The 19915-nt window shown below is 43.5% G+C and overlaps 1 protein-coding gene across 3 annotated transcripts in view; it reads left to right on the top strand.

Moving 5' to 3' along the window:
* Positions 1–19915, top strand: part of fgf14 (fibroblast growth factor 14) — a gene marked incomplete at its 5' end in the record, with an annotated part of 181718 nt that overhangs the window by 110988 nt on the left and 50815 nt on the right. The window contains one exon of one of the 3 annotated variants that reach the window (XM_079517570.1): positions 15217–15412. The exons of the other annotated variants lie outside the window; for them this stretch is intronic. Within the exon in view, the coding sequence (XP_079373696.1) occupies positions 15217–15412 (196 nt within the window). Of the gene's footprint in view, positions 1–15216; positions 15413–19915 lie in introns of those variants that run through there. 3 annotated transcript variants of the gene reach the window in all.

Here is a 19915-nt window from a genome sequence, read left to right as displayed (position 1 = left end):
ACAACCACTGATGCTCACTTTTTTGCAAAAATAGCAGATGTACCAGCTCACAACAATGACACACATTTCGGTTAAATGTTTAACCGCACGCACAGGCAGTTGCAGAGTGAATTGTGCAAAAGCTAAATATAGTCATAACACAGTCAGGGCAATAATAAGGACCAATAAGAGACACCATTATCATGCTGGAAATCTGGGATATGATGCTTCAATTCACAGAGTCACCTCTCAAGGGGCCATCTCGTGTTCCTCTTGCAAGTTGATCTTTATACATTTAACAAGCGGTGCTTTTGCACTTGTGGTGGACAGGTGTTCTATATCAAGCTAACCACATACTGTAACCTACTGGTCTGAAGCCCACGTGCTCGGCAAGTATGGCCATGCAGAATCCATTCCCCTCAAAAGTGCCTGGAATCCTGCAGTGGTGTTGTACTGAGCTCTGCGCTGCTCTCTGGTGGCAGGAAAGTAGTACAGCACTTTTATCATCAACAATCACTGCCAACCAGAATCATGCATTCACATCTGAATTTGATACTGGAGCAGACATTTCTGGTACAGGTGTGCGGAATGTGAATGAATGGGATCAAAATGCACACGCATGAGCGTGATTGCACACACGCGCGCGCACACACACACACACACACACACACACACACACACACACACACACACACACACACACACACACACACACACACACACACACACACACACAATTAAAACCATCCAATTGCGCCTCTGTTGCATTATAACCTGTGTGTGACAGTAAGACATTTTTTCCAGCACAAGGAGCCACTCTTTCAGTGTGAATTCTGACCATTATCACAGTTCATGGGCATCATTTTGTTTTTGTAGTAATTACAGTATAGTAGGCTACTGCGTCTAACACCACAGTCCCCTTGTATTAAACAGAAGCTACCTGCCTGGTTCCCACACTATAAAGTGGTCCCCGCGGTGCCTGTCCTCACTTCTTCTTTTTGACATTTACAATAAAGGGAACCGAGTTAACTAAAGAGAGGAGATGCAGCCTGCTGTCTACAGAGGAGAGAGCGCTCTGTGCGAGTTCTCTCGCACGGCGCCATGCAGTGTTTCGTTTTGTTCCCAAGGACAACTACCACTGTGCAATGTGCTGTGTTATGATGGGCTGTGCATATGCTGCGTTATGCTGTGCATGTGCATGTGCATGTGCATGTGCATGTGCATGTGCATGTGCATGTGCATGTGCATGTGCATGTGCATGTGCATGCGCATGCGCGTGCGCGTTTGTGTGCATGCGTAAGTAACTAAATGTACTGTAAGAGCCAACATTTCTTAAAAACTAGCAGACTGCAAACTCTCGTCAAACTGTAAACATCTATTCACCGCATGTGTGTGTGTATACATGTATGGTAGATTGTACACAGTACTGTAGATGTCTATACTGTATGTGTGTGCGTGTGCGTGTTTGTGCGTGCGTTTTCTAGCGTTATAGAAAACACAAAAGCGTTATACTTTTGTGTTCTTGGTGTGTGCTACCATTGTGTGGCCAAGTATAAATTAGGCTTTACTTCTGTGAGCCATCGTGTGTCTGCTTTGCCAGTGAAGTGGACCTTCTGACATGCTGGGGTTCAGGCAGTAGTTTGATATATTCAGTGCTGTGGTAACATTTGATCTGTGTCAGGGTTAATGGGGGCCTGACTGTCTGAGAGTGTGGGTAATGGCTGCCCAGTAATGACTGCTATCATGCTGGAGAGTATTAACACCCTCATTTCTGACTAATTGCTGCAGTACCTGGTCACTTGTCACCCCCATTAATGACACATGACACAATTACACGCACGCACGCACGCACGCACGCACGCACGCACGCACGCACGCACGCACACACACACACACACGCACGCACACACACAGGTATAGGCATTGCGATGCAAACATACTGCACCAAAATCACCCGCATCCACTGACATACATACTATGATGTGGTATCTTGGTTTGGGGTTCTTCCCATGTCGGTGCTTTTCCGGTCCAAAACATTTGAATGTGGTTAAAGTGCAGTCGACACTTACTTTTGTAACTATACACATCATTAGCCTGTTTGTCTCTGAGGTTTATAGCTGTCCTCAATCAGCATGGGGACAAAAGGGCAGTACAGATCTATGGAGCGCTTTCATGTGACTCGAGCACACCTTAATGGAGCAAAGAAATAATGGAACACAGAGAGCGCATGAACCCATGAAAATTGCTAATTACCTTTTGTGTATCAGAGAGATATGATGTATTATGTCTGGGATTACGATATTGTCATAGGCCATTAGTCATTTAACCATTGAGATAGACCATATACAGTAGTTAATGAGTTCTTTGCAGAATATGTGAAGTTTAACTTACTCCATCAAGTAGTATAACATTGGTTTAATACTTTGAGCCTAAAAGTGCATATTTAATGCTGCAATCCATAAGATTTATGTCCTTCCTGGGTTTGAACACAGGTGCCCTCGGTGGGAGATAAAATGTCTCCAGTGAGCTATGGCAAGGTATATTCCTACCTGAACATGGTCTAATCTTCTCAGTGGAAGTGCAGGGAGACCACAGCAGATGTCCTAGGTGAATTGTATTAACATACTAGTCTACCTATACAGATTGGTCAAAATAATGATTATATTTATAATTCACAAATAGAAGCTCTGCATTGCAGCTTTAAGATTGAAGGACGATTCTACAGAATGATATGTATTTGGCCGACGAACCCCATCTGAAAATATGTAGTTCCAGGGACCCCCAAGAAGCAAAGATTTGAATTAAAAATGTTCACTCTGAAAGAATATATTCAAAGAGTTGCGCCACCTACAAGTTCATAGCGTGGCACTCTGTGCTGTGCTATGAGCTTGTAGATCTGCTATTTTTCAACAGCTAAAGTATAACATAATGCTTAAAACACCAAAAGGAATTCCCGCCCAGAATGGGTTAAGCTGAAAAGGCCTGTTTTATGTCCATCTGTGAGCTTCACTGACTGTAGCAACTGTCTGTCCTCTCATGTCATGTGATATTGTGATATCTCGTCTTTATCTTAAAGTCTCAAGTCTCTCTCCAGTGGTGCAAAGTAACTAAGTGAATTTACTGAATTAATTTTGAGGTATTTCCCATTTTTAATACTTTTACTTCCAGGAAAATATTGTACTTTTACTACAATTATTTAAAAACTTGATGTATTGTTTAGCCTACTGTTTTGTACATTGTCGATTATTATTATTACAAAACATACATTACCCACTTCAGCCCTATATACATTTTTGGGCCATTTGAAAATAGCACATCTACAAGCTCACAATCGCATTGTGAGCTTGTAGATCTGCTATTTTCTAAATGTTTTTATAAAACGTATGCATATAGAGTACTTTCTACTTTTAGTTTTGGTACTAATACTGGTACCAATACTCTTGTACTTTTACTGAGCCGTACTTGTACTTCTAACAGAGTATTTTCTACATTGCCGTATATTGATAATTTCACTTGAGTAAGACATGTGAGTACTTTTTCCACCACTGCTTGTCACAGAGGTTGGGTTTGCTGTGCAACTATTGTAGGAATATATTCCAGCTTGTGTTGATTCCCGGCCCTCACTTAATTCCTACTGGGCCATTAACTACAGCGCCACGTGCTGTTAGGATTGCAAAGAGACCGTCATCTATCGCGATATTACAGGTAATCACCCGCCAGCTGGGTTCCATTGCTTCATGTGCCGTCATACCAATCAACAGAACAACTGCTGCATCGATATGTGGAAGATGCATCTCGTTCAAATGAGGCCCTTTTTCTGGGGGATGTTTCTGGTGGATTGGTCGAGTTATTTCCTCTTGTGTGAATACATTTCTTTACACAGTAAAAATCCTCTGTGTTCATGTATGCATGTTTAAATTACTTTAGCTATTGAAAAATAGCAGATCTACAAGCTCATAGCGCGCCACCGAGTGGCGCGCTACGAGCTTGTAGATCTGCTATTTTTGAAAAATAGCAGCATAAAACGTTTTTTTAGTCAGGCATATGGGTTAACTCCGAGAGTGTAAATGTATATCCAATGGTCCATCCACATTCGACGGTGTTATTATCACTCATTCCAAGGCCTGCACACATTTCCAAATGTGACAAGAGTTATCTTGACCCTGGCTCTTATGTCCCATGTGCTGTAAGGAAGAATCCCTGTCCTGCTGCCTTACACACTCAGCTGTCTCGTCAAATCGGTTTAATACTTTGAGCCTAAAAATGCTCACTTCAGACTTCAGCTGAAAAAGGTCCAGTAGTCTAATCCTTGTTAACAAAGATAATTTCAAGCTTTATAGAGACTAAGCACTAAGAAGCTTTGCATAGTGGCGTAGAGTACACTTGAGTTCACTCAAGTAATGTACTTAAAGGACCACTTCACCACTTTTCAACCCCTCTTCATAATAGGTCCTCACTAATAATCATGATAAAATGGCACTTTTTTTCCCCTACCCAGTCTGTGTCTCATAGGAGGGCTGTGGGCTGTTCAGAAACCCGTGCACCAGTGACATCATCGATGGGGAATCCAAGCTAATAGAAACTGCAGGCTTTCTAGTCCTGAAAAGTTGCAATGCGAAAATGGAAGCCATCGTTCTCACGATAATGAAAATCTTAACATTTTAGTAAGAAAATATTGTTTAAAAAACGATGATGTCACTGGTGGACGGATTTCTGAACTGCCCACATCCCTCCTATGAGACACAGACTGAGTAGAAAAAAATTGTGCCATTTTATCATGATTATTAGTGAGGACCTATTAGGTTGAAAAGTGATGAAGTGGTCCTTTAAGTACAATTTTGAGCTATTTTTACTTTAGCGAGTTAGGAGTATTTCCAATTTTCAATACTTTTACTTCTACTCCGCTCCATCTCTGAGGAACATATTGTACTTTTACTCCACTACAATTACTTAAAAACCTTTAGTTACTTTGTAGATCACCCACTTCAACCCTACATTCATTTGGCCATTTGAAATTAGCAGATCTACAAGCTCGCAATGCGTCGCAATGTGATGCATGAGCTTGTAGATCTGAGATTTCTTTTTTGAAAACTATAAAATACAGTTTTTATACATTTGAAAACTTACAAGTACAACATGTGAGTACTTTTCCCACCACTGATAATAACTAAGTCAATATTGTTAACTAAACGAACGAAGGTGTCAAATCAGATTGACTGTGATTTAAGTGTTCAGTTAAAGAGGACATCTGAGAGCGCTAAGTATCACTACCACGGAGAGATATGTTGGATACCGGTTAGATTATCAGTTAAATGCGCTATCTACTGTGCTCAGAGAGTGTGTGTGTGTGTGTGTGTGTGTGTGTGTGTGTGTGTGTGTGTGTGTGTGTGTGTGTGTGTGTGTGTGTGTGTGTGTGTGTGCGTGTGCGTGTGCGTGTGTGTGTGTGCATGTGTGTGTGTGTGTGTGTGTGTGTGCAGTAGGTGGATTTCCTCCAGACTCTGATACCATCTCCATCTCCAGGGACCTCTCAAGGGCTCTCAGTCCGTTTGAAGCTATTTGACTTGGGCTTGTTCAGCAAAGAATCACTATGATGCGTAGACTTGTTGTGAAGCAGGCGTGTGGTACTGAAACAGAGACACAAGTATGTGTGGGAGCGGGTATAGTAGCAGTAATGCGATCAGAGGTAAGCAGCCCCCTAAGGGCCCTTATATGCATGCTCTCACATCAGGTATCATCGATGCGAACACAGCTATAGAGAGGGAGCTGACTTGCCCAGAGGACATCGATGCACTGTTGAAGGTCAATAGACACCCATTTATGGATTGTTGAAGAAAATAGTCGGATACTAACCCATTTTGGGCGGGAGCCCCTTTTGGTGTTAGCATTATGTTATGCTTTAGCTATTGAAAATAGCAGACCTACGAGCTTGTAGGTCTGCTATTTTTGAAAAATCGAAGAACGACTGACAGAAACATTCAGAAACATTTCAGAAAACTGTCAGGATTTAGAAGACATTTTTAGAATCTGATCTCAGGTCAAAATGGGCTAGGCGGCGGATTTTATACATTAGCGCGTGGCATTTCACACAAACGGCTGTGAGAAAACCCTGCTGTTTCCTTGAATACCGGTAATATACTACGCTGTTGCATTTCCTGATCTAATTTCCCCCTGAATGGTATTTCACAGCCAACTAATGGAACTTGGCCTGCCCTGACACCAGCTTCATTACTGTTTCATTAGTCCTCCCAGGGCGGATGCATACATAACGGTATACTCTTCTCCCTTCCATGTGGAATCCCTGAGAATAACGTGCCGTACGTGTACTCTCATGCATGCAGATGCCTATGCATGTACTGTACATACTGTACACACATGGGCTCTACTGTTGGCTCAGCAACCTGCATGCAGCCACATGCACATGCAGACACATGCACACGGCCCGGGCACGTGTTTTCTCACATACAAGCGCACATACCATATTCACTCACTCACACATGCACTTACTTACACACACACACATGCACACGCACACGCTCACGCACACGCGCACACACACACACTGCATGTACACTTACTGTAGTTGGTGTCAGCCTTCAGCTCTAGAAGCAGGCCTGCCAGAAGTCTATGCACTAATTGATATTCTCCTATGGTGCCCTGGGCTTCTCCAAGGAACCTCGCTCTGCAGTACTGCTGACAAGGCACATTCCATCACTGCTGCAAGCTTAAAATAGGATCAAAGGATGGAGTAAAGTGTGTGTTTGTGCGTGTGCCGTGTGCATGTGTATGTGCGTGTGCGTGAGACAGAGAGAAAGAGATGAGTGTGACCGGCATGCTGTCTCCGTCTGCAGCCTCTTCACCCACATGTTGCAGTGTGGTTTGCCACAGTGTTGATCCCATACAGTGTTGTAGTCACTCATACAATCGTATACAATGATATGCAGGGACGTCGCTGTCGATGTGGTTGCCCTACTTGCATATATTTGTGCTCCCCCCCCCCCCCCCCCTCCTGACGATAGCGTTGCGTTATCTAATGCAGATCGGCTACTTTGCGAGGATGCACACATGGGTGTGCGTTATTATGCGGTGGAGCTGCGGAGAACATTGTTATTATGAGGGTCGGCTTGGCACTTTTTGGCACATTTTGTTGCCCCCCTCGGCGTGTTGCCCTACTCGCAGTGCGTATTGTTCGTATACGTAACGACAGCACTGATCATATGTCTTACAGTACCTGTACACCTCTGCAACTGGTACACTGTCAAATCCTGAGAGTCCATTTAACTCTGAAAGTTACAAATTGATAGCATACTAATATAAGGATTGTACTTTGTACCTTTTGTTTGGATGTGTTATCCTAAAACTAGACTGGAACTACACGGTTCTTAAAATCTTAAAAGTTGTAAGATTCTCTAAAACATGCATACACTGCAAGAGTTTTGAAATAATGGTGCATCACATAACTGCAGGATTTTACTATCGAGCTTGCAGGAGCAACTCAAACAGCACCTCAAATGATCACATGCAGAAGCAGTGGCAGTCGCAGAGTAGCTGTGGTCCAATGCGCTATACAGGTTGTTTCGTCAGGGTGCTGAGATGGCCCTGAATTGATCGTCTTTGAGACAATTGGGAGGTTTAAGGTTTTGATATTTGAACCGCTCACAGTAGAGGATAATCTTGCCCAATCTAGGATGGGGTAGGGAACCCCCAACCCTGATTGTCGGGAGGGCAGTTCCCGGTCCCATTACCTTGTAATGTGAGCAGGGCTTGTTTGTGATAAAAGCTCTTCTGTGGTACTTAACCAATAACTGTTACAGATAGCCAGAGGGCCTCGGTTTGTGCACTTTCTACCCACTGTAATCAGGTTTTATTTGAATGTGCAAAAGTCAAGTAAATGGCAAAAGCCCTCGGCCACAATTTGCTGATTATTTATTGATCCGTTTGACCTTTCTATCTGAGGGGGACAGTCACCTCAGAAACCCAATTAGGCACCTTCATTAGCACTATCACCATGGAGACCAGCAATTAAATCAGACCATCAAGGTACTTTCGTGAATGCTCTCAGTTTATGTTGATGTCCAATGTTGTATTATATCTCCCTCTCTCTTTCCTTTTCTATAGCCCTTCCTCTCACGCCTTCATTTACTCACTCGTCATGATTGATAGTTAGGAGCCAAATGGACCCTTGCCGCTATGTAGGAATCAAATGGGATCTCTTAAGGGTCAATTTGGTTCCATAATTTGTACACTGTTTGAGTGAAATGACCATTGAGGATTTTATAGTGTAGGTTTGGGGTCCCAGAGATAAAAATGCATCCAAGATCCAAGAGACTCAAGAGGGTTTATCCGTTCATTCATGTTCCACATGTGGCTAACATATAACAACAGTGATAATACTGGATGTAATAAAATAAGAAAAGAAAAAACAAATTAACTGGGGAATGTGTTGAATTTGGGGGAGAATAATTTAGTATCTGGATTTATAGAATGTGCAGTAAGTACCCATATAGCCTATGGGTATAGGCTATATGGGTATACATTAGCCTATAGTATATACATTCTTTTTTTTGTGACCAACTTTTTATTTTTGTTTTTTTTAAAGAACCCCGGGTTAGCACAGACATTACAGGAGAGGGAAACAACAATGATGCATACGTATAACATAATACATGTTTCTTTTTCTAACAAAAAAAATAAGATGGAAACCAAAACAAAACGTGGCAATGATGTTGAAACAGACAAACATGAATGGATCAGACTTTGTTTACAGGAGTACGTATTCAACCTAACGGAGTATATACATTATGTAAATAAACAGTGTGAGCAAATACAGCAATGGCGGTATTTGCATAGTATTATTAGTTACATTAATTGGATCAAAATGATGGTCTGTGGCATGTGTACCGAACCTTTGAAATGTAAAAGGTTGAGAATCACTGATATATATAGACCATGCATGCATTTAACTGCAGTATATCAACACTATTTGTTTTTTGTTTCAAGGGATACTTCAGCTTTATTTGCCTCTGGCACTTAGCGGTTAGTGAGTGGAGAGGAGAGCGCAGAGGGAAGCCTCTCTGTTTCATTAGTGTCTCTGTGGGATGATCCCACACACCTCCGAGGTGCAGCGCTCCATCAACACAGCAGAGAGACGTGCTATAACGTGGCCATACATACATTCTATTCTCAGATGCAGGGCATGCATTGCATCGAGGCCATGATCTGATGTACTTTTAACCCATTTTGACCTGAGATCAGATTCTAAAAATGTCTTCTACGTCCTGACAGTTTTCTGAAAAAGCTACGTTTCTATGTCAGTCGTTCTTCGATTTTTCAAAAATAGCAGACCTACAAGCTCGTAGCGCACCACTCGGTGGCGCGCTATGAGCTTGTAGATCTGCTATTTTTCAATAGCTAAAGCATAACATAATGCTAACACCAAAAGGGGTTCCCGCCCAAAATGGGTTTTAAATGCTCTTATGGCACTGATTGTCTACCCTTTTTCATTTCAAGAACACCCTTATGTCATGGACCCTGATTCAATGTATGTATTGATTTATTGGTCACAACTTACTATAGGGAGCTAATTCATACACGCAATTAACGCTTAATTAATGCTCATGCATAAAAAAGTGTTTAGTATTAATTCATCATTAATTCCTGTTAACTAATGATGAAATCACTGCTACTTAACCAATGTTAATATACCATTAGTTAAGGGTCACACATGGTGTGTTTGTTAGGGTGACAGGGGGTCTCCCAACTTGGACTGGCCCTCTGGATAGGCCCGGTGGTCCCCCAGGTGTTCATTATTACTTAAGCCTCAATGAATTACTTAAATACTAGTATGTACTTAACATTTAGTTCATAATAAGTTATAGCTGTGTGTGTGTGTGTGTGTGTGTGTGTGTGTGTGTGCGTGTGTGCGTGTGTGCGTGTGTGCGTGCGTGCGTGCGTGCGTGCGTGCGTGCGTGCGTGCGTGCGTTGGAAACACCCCATGTCTTTTAGGACACCCTGATGTGTGCGTGAGATGGAATGTCACTCGTGGTGACATTTCAGTGAAACCCTGAAGCGGAAGGGGCTTCAGATTAATGAGGAGGAGGGGAAATGAAATAAGCTCTACAGCAAAATCATTACTCCTTCAATTAATTTATACCTTTTCTCTGACTTTGATGGCGTAATATATAAGTGGATTTCAGCATTTGTAGCCTTTTCTTTTTCCCCTTGAGCTCCAGTTTGAGAAAGTGCTGAGTCCAATTGACTGTCTCTGTGGGATAAGTGATGAAGGAGTGGCGCCCGGAGCAGTGTAATGCAATGCATCGAGGCCATGATCTGATGTACTTTTAACCCATTTTGACCTGAGATCAGATTCTAAAAATGTCTTCTACGTCCTGACAGTTTTCTGAAAAAGCTATGTTTCTATGTCAGTCGTTCTTCGATTTTTCAAAAATAGCAGACCTACAAGCTCGTAGCGCGCCACTCGGTGGCGCGCTACGAGCTTGTAGATCTGCTATTTTTCAATAGCTAAAGTGCTAAAGCTAAAGTGATGAAGGAGTGGCGCCCGGAGCAGTGTGTCTCTGTGGGATAAGTGATGAAGGAGTGGCGCCCGGAGCAGTGTAACTAAAAGGAATAAAGCAAAGGCCTTGTTTGTGTCCTCGAATCATCGGGTGACATTTGCTCTCCAGCAGCAGCAGGACATTGAGAGAATGCTAATATAATTGTGCAGGAGAGATTGGATTACAATGTACTGCCCTGATGAGGCAGTGGCTTCATACGTTTTCATCAAGTGTGATTTATATGTTTGTTTGTTTTTTATGTGGTGTCCCGCATAAAAAAAACCAGCCAATGACAAGCTCACAACTTGTTGCACCGCAACATGTATTTTCGGGGCGGGATACTAGCATGCAACAAAGCATATATATAGTACATCAATTTTCATATTCTGCTTTGTTTACTCTTCTTCTCCCATTGCATTCAGTATTTTTATTTTATTTTATTAGTTTCTGTTGGACAAATTATGATTTTATTCGCTGGTGACATCAAACATTTAACTTCTAGCACTCCCATCAAGTCATCTTAAAAGATGATTGCTCATCCCATTCGTCCAGTTATACGCTCTGCACACATCAATTTCAGTTTCTGTACATATATACCTGATCACATTAATCTGCGTTTTGACCACGTCTTTAAGAATGTCTATAAGCTTTGAGAGTGTTTCTTAGACAAATTCATTTGAACAGTTCGGGGCGGACTGTCAGTTGAGTTGACACTAACCATGTTAGCTCCTGGTATGGACGCTATATAAATAGGACGATCGAAGGCATTGGTCTTCTGGTCTGAGGAAAAGGTCTTGGCTCAGGATGCTTAGGAGTGGGTCTGCCAGGGACTCTCACACGTTTACATGTAGGAGGAAAAGGCATGTGGGTATGTGCTGCCTTATTTATTCTTGTGAATGGAAAAATGATGTTTTAGAACATACTTCATTTAACTTTCGACACTATGCATTGTGTTGAATTGATGGGGGAAGTAATCTCTACACATGGACTCCATAGTGCATGCTCTGTGTAGGCTTACAACATGAGTGTATGTTCTGCAGCAGATAAGAACATGTCAGTGTTAGACGTTTATCTGACTGCACATGCTGTGTCCTCCCCCATGTCTCCTCTCCTCTCCTCTCCTCTCCTCTCCTCTCCTCTCCTCTCCTCTCCTCTCCTCTCCTCTCCAGTATGTTCTCAGTCTGTGTGTGGAGGATGTAAGTGTAAGTTGTGTAACTGCATGAAGCACTGTGTGGTGGCAGTATCTTTAACAGGGCTGTGTTCCTCTTTGTGGTGTCGTGTTTAATTCAAAAGAGTCATTTTTCCATGCATGCCAGTTATGCTCTGGAGACTCAATTACATGAATTAGCCTCTATATTGCAGTATTACCATATAAACTAAAATTGCCTTAAACAGTAAAACGATCTATTGTATTTGTATAGTCTAAAGAACAATCAGTTCAATAAAATGCTTCTGGATAAAATGTAGGCCTACTCTTTTTTTCCACTAGGCCTACATCTATTGGTATGACATTTGAGAGTATAGGCTATATAGCTACTATATATGTGCTGTTGAAAGTGCTCTATTATTCATGTCTGCTATTGAGCAGCGATTGAATGTTCAAACAAAATACAAATACTCATCTGAAGCTCATCTGAATTATTGATACGCTCTCCCCCCTACATCATGTAAGCACCATATATAGCTTACACGCAAGTCAGATTCATGGTTCGCTGTACGGCGGTGTCGTGTCGCTCGATCACCGCTTGCCGGCGACACCGCCGTACGACGAGTATACACGTAAAGTATGCCGTCTGTCTGCAACTGCTGCACTGTGTGCCGACGTGCCGTTGCGGGCGAGGGACCATTGTTGAGCTGACAGTGTCCGCTGCTGGTGGGAACGCTTACTGCAGTGCCTCCTCCTCCTCCAGGCTGGCTGGTCTGTCCCCGGCGTATCCACGGAGCGCTGAGTCCTGAGTTGTGAGGGGTTTACGGGATTTATGCCCAATTATACGCCCTGTTGGCTCGGAAGATCAGCTCTCGCCGGCAAGCGACACCGTCGTACGATGATGTAAATTGAGTTTATGATCTATGAATTCTCAGAACCCCTTTCAGTCAGTGGATAGTGGGGAAACTGCCTTTAAATAGCATTTATAAATCCAAATAGCCTATAGGCATATAGGCTAATTTAATGAGGATCTAATAAAATGCGCCTGTATACAGTAGCATTATATATCCTCTTGAATGAGATAATTAGACCCTGATCAGGTCTATCTCAGCTTCATACTGCTTGTCTGCTTCTCATATTGAGGTCATTATATACTATAGCTCCTATATACGCTATGGACCATCCTACCCTATACGCTGTAAAAGGCATGCATCAACAAGTGTACTCTCTCTCTCTCTCTCTCTCTCTCTCTCTCCCGCTGCACACACCAGAGCGATGCAAGCAATGACCGAGTCCCAACTCCCAAATGAGCTCAGCCTCAGCAGATGTTTAATTACAGCGACAAACAGCAGATGGCTCTCTTGAGTTTAAATTCCTCGCTTGTGATCGAGTCTCTGGTGATATGCATCCAAAACAAGAAAGCTACCCGTTCGTTTTAACAGACACACGACATAAGCTTGTTTCCCGTGAACTTTCCCAGAAGGGCGGATAGTTGAGGTTGAACGCAATTATTCTCTCTTCAATGTGCGTCGCCTAGTACTTGTGGCAACGTGGTTGCTTGATAGGCCGGCCTCGAGATGAGAGGCGCTGTCTATGGTCCTGAAACTGAACTGGTTACACATTGAGCAAGCCTAGGCGTTACAGCAGCCCCGCATCTCTTATTTAAATGTGCAATAATTGACTATAATCAAATTGTATAGGAGTGAGACATTTCTGCTTCGTGGCTTGGGGCATAACATTATCATATCCACTGAGATTGTTTCTGCAATAAGCTATATGTGCAGCCTATTTGTAGCGCCCATCAAATTGGAAGTGCATGCAGATTGATAATATTGTGGCTATTATGAAGACAAATTCAGCCTATACTTGATCGGTGCTGTCATTTTCTTTCCCATTTACACTGCATTGCATTCATTTAAGTGCCACTGCCATCGTGCATCAGGTGCCTCTTATTCTATACGTGTCTGTTGAGACCATTTATGGCAATTTTATGCAATGGCTCAACTGGAGGTGCCTTCAAAGATCGAATCTTATTCTCTCTCCCCAGCTTCATAGCAACATCCAAACCGCGGCTGACCATTCATTCTCTTGAAGCGATCAGAGCTGCCTGGACACACTCGTGGTCGAGTCGGCATGCAGCGAAGGTGGGAGGGGAGGGAAAGGCACACTTTTCACTCAGGCGTATAGGCAAAGGAGGGGCGAGTCGTTAGGACTTGTTGATGGAGAGGATGTGTTGATCTCGGAATAGACAGGAGCGAGAGGAACAGTGTCCGGTTTTCCTCCAAGCGTGGGAACATGCGCGTTATATAGCCTCCTCCTCGCTGTGTCGTTTTTCATTCCCATTACGCGCTGATTTGCTACTGTCTTCTGTATCTCTCCTGCGCCGCGGATGCTCTATATATGAAAAAAATAATAATTTAAGTCGAATTGTGTCCGCACCTTCGCTGGGCGTTTTAAGTTTATGTAGCCTATTTGTATGCAGCTGTCACACAGTGCAGACGTCATCTCCACAGGACTCAGATACGCGTTAGTTCTACATTTTCTCCCTTTGCTCCACTGGTGCACAATTGCCCTGTGTTGTTTGTGGTTCATATAGCAATTTACCGAATGGATTATAAAGAAGAGAACATGCTTTGAAAACGGACCCGACAAAATCTTTTTGGATTGGTATAGGCTATTCCGTGATATACAATGTAGAAAGATAACTTTGCGTTAATGCATAACTTATACCCTCCAGTTAATACTTGGATTATATCAAAACGTAGCCTATTTATGACTAATTATACTGCCCACCACAGGGTCCCCATGCAGCTGTGGCGGATTGCTTATTAGCCCATACAAACTTGGAGTTCGTTCGTAGACGCAGCGGCAGCCTGAGCTTCGCCCCGGCTACCGTGCCCGTGTTCGGATGGTGAACGTCGTCAGAGACGCTTGCATTCGTCTGATTGCGGGCGGCGCACACGGTGCATGCACTGCGTGCCCACCGCGCCGCCACCTAAAACACCGACATCTGACAACCAGCCCGGCCACCAGGAGGAAACGAAACGCGGAGGTAAACGGAGGGAAGAAGAGCGAGGAGGAGGAGGGGAGGAGGATGCAGCCGGTGTTGGGCATTTAGGGGAGCAATGGAACAGAAAATGTCACAGGCAAAAATCAATATGCAGGTATGAATAATCATCTGCAATCTCGGCCGGGGTGAGTTTTACACGGCTCCCTTTTCAACAATGCTGTGGCAAATTTATGCAAATATGAGATTAAACATTTAGCCCAGCTGGCCCGGCAATATCATTTTTCTACAATGCCCAATACCTATTATTCGAGGGACGATGACAGCTCGTTGTTTGACGTGACAATTAGCATGAACAGCAGTGTTTTGACAATTAAGAAAACCAATTAGAATATCTGATTCCACATCACGGAACGGACCTCCATAGCCGCCACCATGGGACTGTGACCCGGGCTGCGAGCTCCGAGAGGCGGTTGTTAAGTCCAGTCTGCTCCGTCTGCAGACTGGACTGGACAGTTGTGAGATTTTGAGCCATGGCTGCTGCTATCGCAAGTGGCTTGATCAGACAGAAAAGACAGGCACGGGAACAGCACGTAGACCGGCCGCAAACCAACCGGCGGAGGAAGAAGAGTCCCGCAAAAAACAAAGGTCTCTGCAATGGGAACCTCGTCGACATCTTCTCTAAAGTGCGCATCTTTGGCCTCAAAAAGCGGCGACTACGGAGACAAGGTGTGGAAAACTTTGGTGTGAACGGTGTCTGTTGTGTTTGGTTTGAGTGTTGTGCCTTTGATGTAACCTGTGGGTTTAGTAGTTTACGCACGCCAGACTGTAAAGGTTCCGATATGCATGGTTCAAACAGGCGGAGAGCACGGGGAAACAAATCATCCTGTGATATATGCAATCTCTCAGGTAGCTAGACAGCTTCCAGACGAGTTTATGCCTGGTGGTTTAGACAGGTTTACCGAGCTGTCACCTCAATACGTGTGTCTGGAAAGGGCCCGGTCGTTATGAGGCATACGAATTGCTGAACTGCTTAGTGCACAAGCACACATCACCAGAACCAGAAATGAAATCCATTTATTAAAGGTCAATATCTCCCTCGGAATGAGGGTTGCATATTTCAAAGTAATCTTTTCTCTTGCGGGCCAAAGGCCCTTTATTCCTGTCACAGCATTGTTCCACTTATGAAAATGTCATGAACACTTTCGCTTGTAATGTGGCAACCTTGCTGGGAATGATGCATTGTGTGCAACAGTGCCAATTGTGAAAACAGGTTTTCTCAATATAAACGAATTAATTTACTTAGGGAAAATACTACTACTATAATGAGAGTGTTGCAATAACTCTTACATGTGAGTGTTGTAAGATGTTTAAAATTCCATGCAATCATCATGTGTTAAACCTGTTGCAGTATAGGATACTTCTCATTGTTGTCCTGCCATTATCCTTAGCACACACAATGTCATGAGGAATTCAGTAAATACAACTGCTAATCTATATTGTCTGGAAGCATTTGGACCAGTGCTTTGCACCATAGTACAACTAATCATCATTTTGGATGGCAAATACCCACCAAAGGTCTTTTCAATTTACATAGAGTTGGATAAGAATGGGAATGGCACACCAGGACTAATAGTTCAAGGTGCCTCAGAAATTAATACCAGGTCATAATTTGCTGTCCCTCTGGATTCAGCCTCACACATGCTTTATTATATGGTGTTGGGTTTGTGTCTACTCTGCACAGATGTGCGTGTGTGTCTGTATGAGGGGGTGTACTGTATGTACGCATCTTCAGTATGCCTGTGACTTTGTCGCTGTATGCATGCCGTAAGTCTGCCTGTCTCTTTCCCGTAACAATTGATTGTGTCATGCGTCAGTCTGTCTTTCTGTGTAGAGTCCTCCGTCCACATTGTCCAGATCAGACACGTGCAGGACGGAAGCTGCTGCCATTTAGTGAAGGAATTGAATGTCCTGGCCATGCTAATAGATGAGCCAGAGACTGATAAAACTGTAATAGGCTTTGCAAACCCCCTACTCTTTGCTATAATAACTCAGTAGCTGACTGTCATGGATGTCTGCAGGGGAGGTGGTATCTATCTGGGCACGGATAAATCGGGGAGTCTGCGATGACCCGATGAGATGAATAACCATTGAAACGCCTCGACAACAACACACCTGCAGCAGCCATTTTATTAGAGCGGCCCTGAGCCCAAGCATAATGATGAGATTCCACAGGGGGAGGGGGGGGGGGGGGGGGGGTCTGTCTGTCTGTCTGTCTGTCTGTCTGTCTGTCTGTCTGTCTGTCTGTCTGTCTGATAAAGAAAGTCGCAAGCCAAAATGACAACAGATTACTGTAGGGAAAGGCTGTTCTGAGATGGGTGATTTGTCCTGCTTATGTGAATAGGAGCTCTAATCAGAATACATGGCAGCCTCTTTGTTGTCCCCGGTCTTAATTTGCGCTGTTTGTGATTAGAGGCCTAGAGGAAGAATACCTCATTATTTTTTTCCAACTTGGATGCAAATGAGTAAAATCTCAAGTCATATTAAACTGTAAATTCTGCACTATGCAGGGTCTCCGTAGAATTGTACTTTTCAGTCTCTTCAGCCTCTTTTTCTCATGTCTCTCCTCTTTCTGGCTATATGTACAGATACGCACACTCACTCACCCAACTCTCTCTCTCTCTCTCTCTCTCTCTCTCTCTCTCTCTCTCTCTCACACACACACAATAGCACGCAGCCATGCACACACACACACACACACACACACACACACACACACACACACACACACACACACACACACACACCCTTATGCTGGCATTTCGCCAAATGGCTTTCGAGTGATTTCACCGTCAAAGACATGCAGCAAAGCAACAGTTTATCAAGGATACAGTAGCGGTGTCTGTGATAACACGGGCAGCGGACAGAGCAATTGTTTCCATTTCATTTAGTTTCCCAATGTAACATACATTGGCCTTTCCAGTGGAAGCCATGGGAGATGGGACAGACACTCTATACACAACAGGTTCCATAACCTCCAGGATACAGTATGTAATTGCATTAATACAGTGTATCCAATACAGCATTGATGATGGGCTGTACACACTATTTGTATTGTGGCATGATTGTTCCCATTGCATTGAATTAATGTATCATTGACACAACATAATAAGGGATCATATTATGATCCCTTATCCCAGATCCAGGTAGCCTATCAATACTACATCTATATGTTTGATTTGCCATTTCTCTTCACAACATTGCTGTTATGGGAGCTCTGTTAAAAGAGTTAAAATGTGAAGAAAATATAAATAAAAATGTCTCAATCGTTTAGTTTTGGCTGTACAACCCATCACTCAAGGCGATGACAGCTAGATCACGTTCACCATGACAGTTATTCGCTGAGTAGATGCATTTCTCTGAAAAGAAAAGGCTACAGAAATACTAAGTTTGAAATGGTTATATGCTGAATTTCCCACAGGTCATATGCAACCTCAGATCATTACAGTACATACATATATACAGTAATGAGAGTATTAGACCTAGACTACCAGTAAGACGCCCTGAGAGCTGAAACAACAGGTCTGGGAATATATACAGTATATGGACCTTTTTCTCTTTCTTTTTTGTCTTCTTTTTGAAGGGTGCTAGCCCCTGCTATATACAGGTTTAATGTTTGTCTTTAGTTCAATGTTTGTTTTGTAAACGCCATTGACAATGAAGGGAACATTTACGTCATAATTTGCCTCATTACGTCATATTGTCTCTATTGTTAATGTCGTTTAATGTTTGTGTTGGCACCGTTTGTTTTACATCACCATTACATCACCTAATCAACATGAGTTAGACTTTAATATATTAGCGGATTTAGCGCCTCTCAGTTCACACGGGTGTGATTTCTTTATTTAATTGACGTTTTCGGGCCGGGTAGGGCGTAAAATGTAAGGCCAGGATGGGCCTCGGGCCAGCCCAGTTAGGGCCCAGGTAGGGCTGGGCCTCAATTTTCGGGCCTGTTGAGAACTCTAGTATTCTACTTTGGGGCGGGCCCGTATAGATTTTGAATGGACAGATATCAGTCAAAAGGGAGACATTGAAGAGGAAGGACGAGTGTCATGATCTTCATATATGGAGACGGCCATATATGGAGTGTGTCACGAGGCGTGACGGACTGACAACCATATATGGAGCGTGTCACGAGGCGTGATGGATGGACGGACTGACTGACAGGTTTTGCACGTTTTCATAGTAATCTGCGAGCTACTGTCGCAATGATATATCATTGAGTGTATCCACTGGCAAATTCCAAATGAAATGCACCAGTTTTGACTGTAGGTGTAGATGTGAAGCCTGTTATCAGATGGGTTCATTGTTGATTTGTTGTGACATGGCCATAAATCCTATTCCACTTTCACCTAGTGGGTAAACCAAAGCTGCCGCCAGCTGTGGCTCACCTGTAATCTGTCTCTCATTAGTAGTAATATTCTAGATTATATTCATAGATTGTTAGATTGTATTACATACTAGATCAGCTCCGATTAGATTAGGTCCCCGTCTCGCTCATCTCGACAGAGGGGGATCCATGTGTTCAGGTGGACTTGTTCTGCTCCTCCCTTATGCCAGGAGTTTATATTTCATGGCTGTGATGATGGGGAACACGTAGTCAAACAACATCTGTGGGCATCTGTATCGGAGCCGAGGGGTTATTGTTGACATGACTTGACATGAGTTGTTGTAAAACGTATAGGTGAAATGGAAAAGGAGGGAGCCAGCGGAACATTGCTTGCCCCTCATCCACTTTTCCATGACAACAGAGGGAGGCAGAGGAGACTCGCAGGGGGGGGTTTCCTTTTGCGGGAAGGAAAAGCCCTTCTCTTATTCCAGAAACATCCAAAGTGGGTCAGACGGGGCATCTCCAGCAGCAGCCTGCAGCTGCTGCCTGCGCTTTGTTTCATGTCCCTGCGTGTGTGTGGTGAGCGTGCGTGCACATGCACAATCGTGTGAATGCGGGCGTGCAAGCGTACAGTAAGTGTGCTTCTGTTCTGCGTGTACTGTACATGGACGTTTATATAATTGTGGTTGGCAGATCAGTCTTAGAGGAGAATGTTTTACAGGTCTAGAAGCTACAGAGAGAGAGAGAGAGAGAGAGAGAGACTTGCACAATCAAATAAAATTCACGCCCTTGTGAAGTGAGGGGCGCTCTTATCATCGTACATCCTCCATTCATTGTCAATG

The sequence above is a fragment of the Electrona antarctica genome (assembly GCF_951216825.1).
Source record: "Electrona antarctica genome assembly, chromosome: 13".
Taxonomy (NCBI): Eukaryota; Metazoa; Chordata; class Actinopteri; order Myctophiformes; family Myctophidae; genus Electrona; species Electrona antarctica.
The sequence above is the reverse complement of the archived record's forward strand: the minus strand, read 5'-3'. Positions and strand labels throughout refer to the sequence as shown.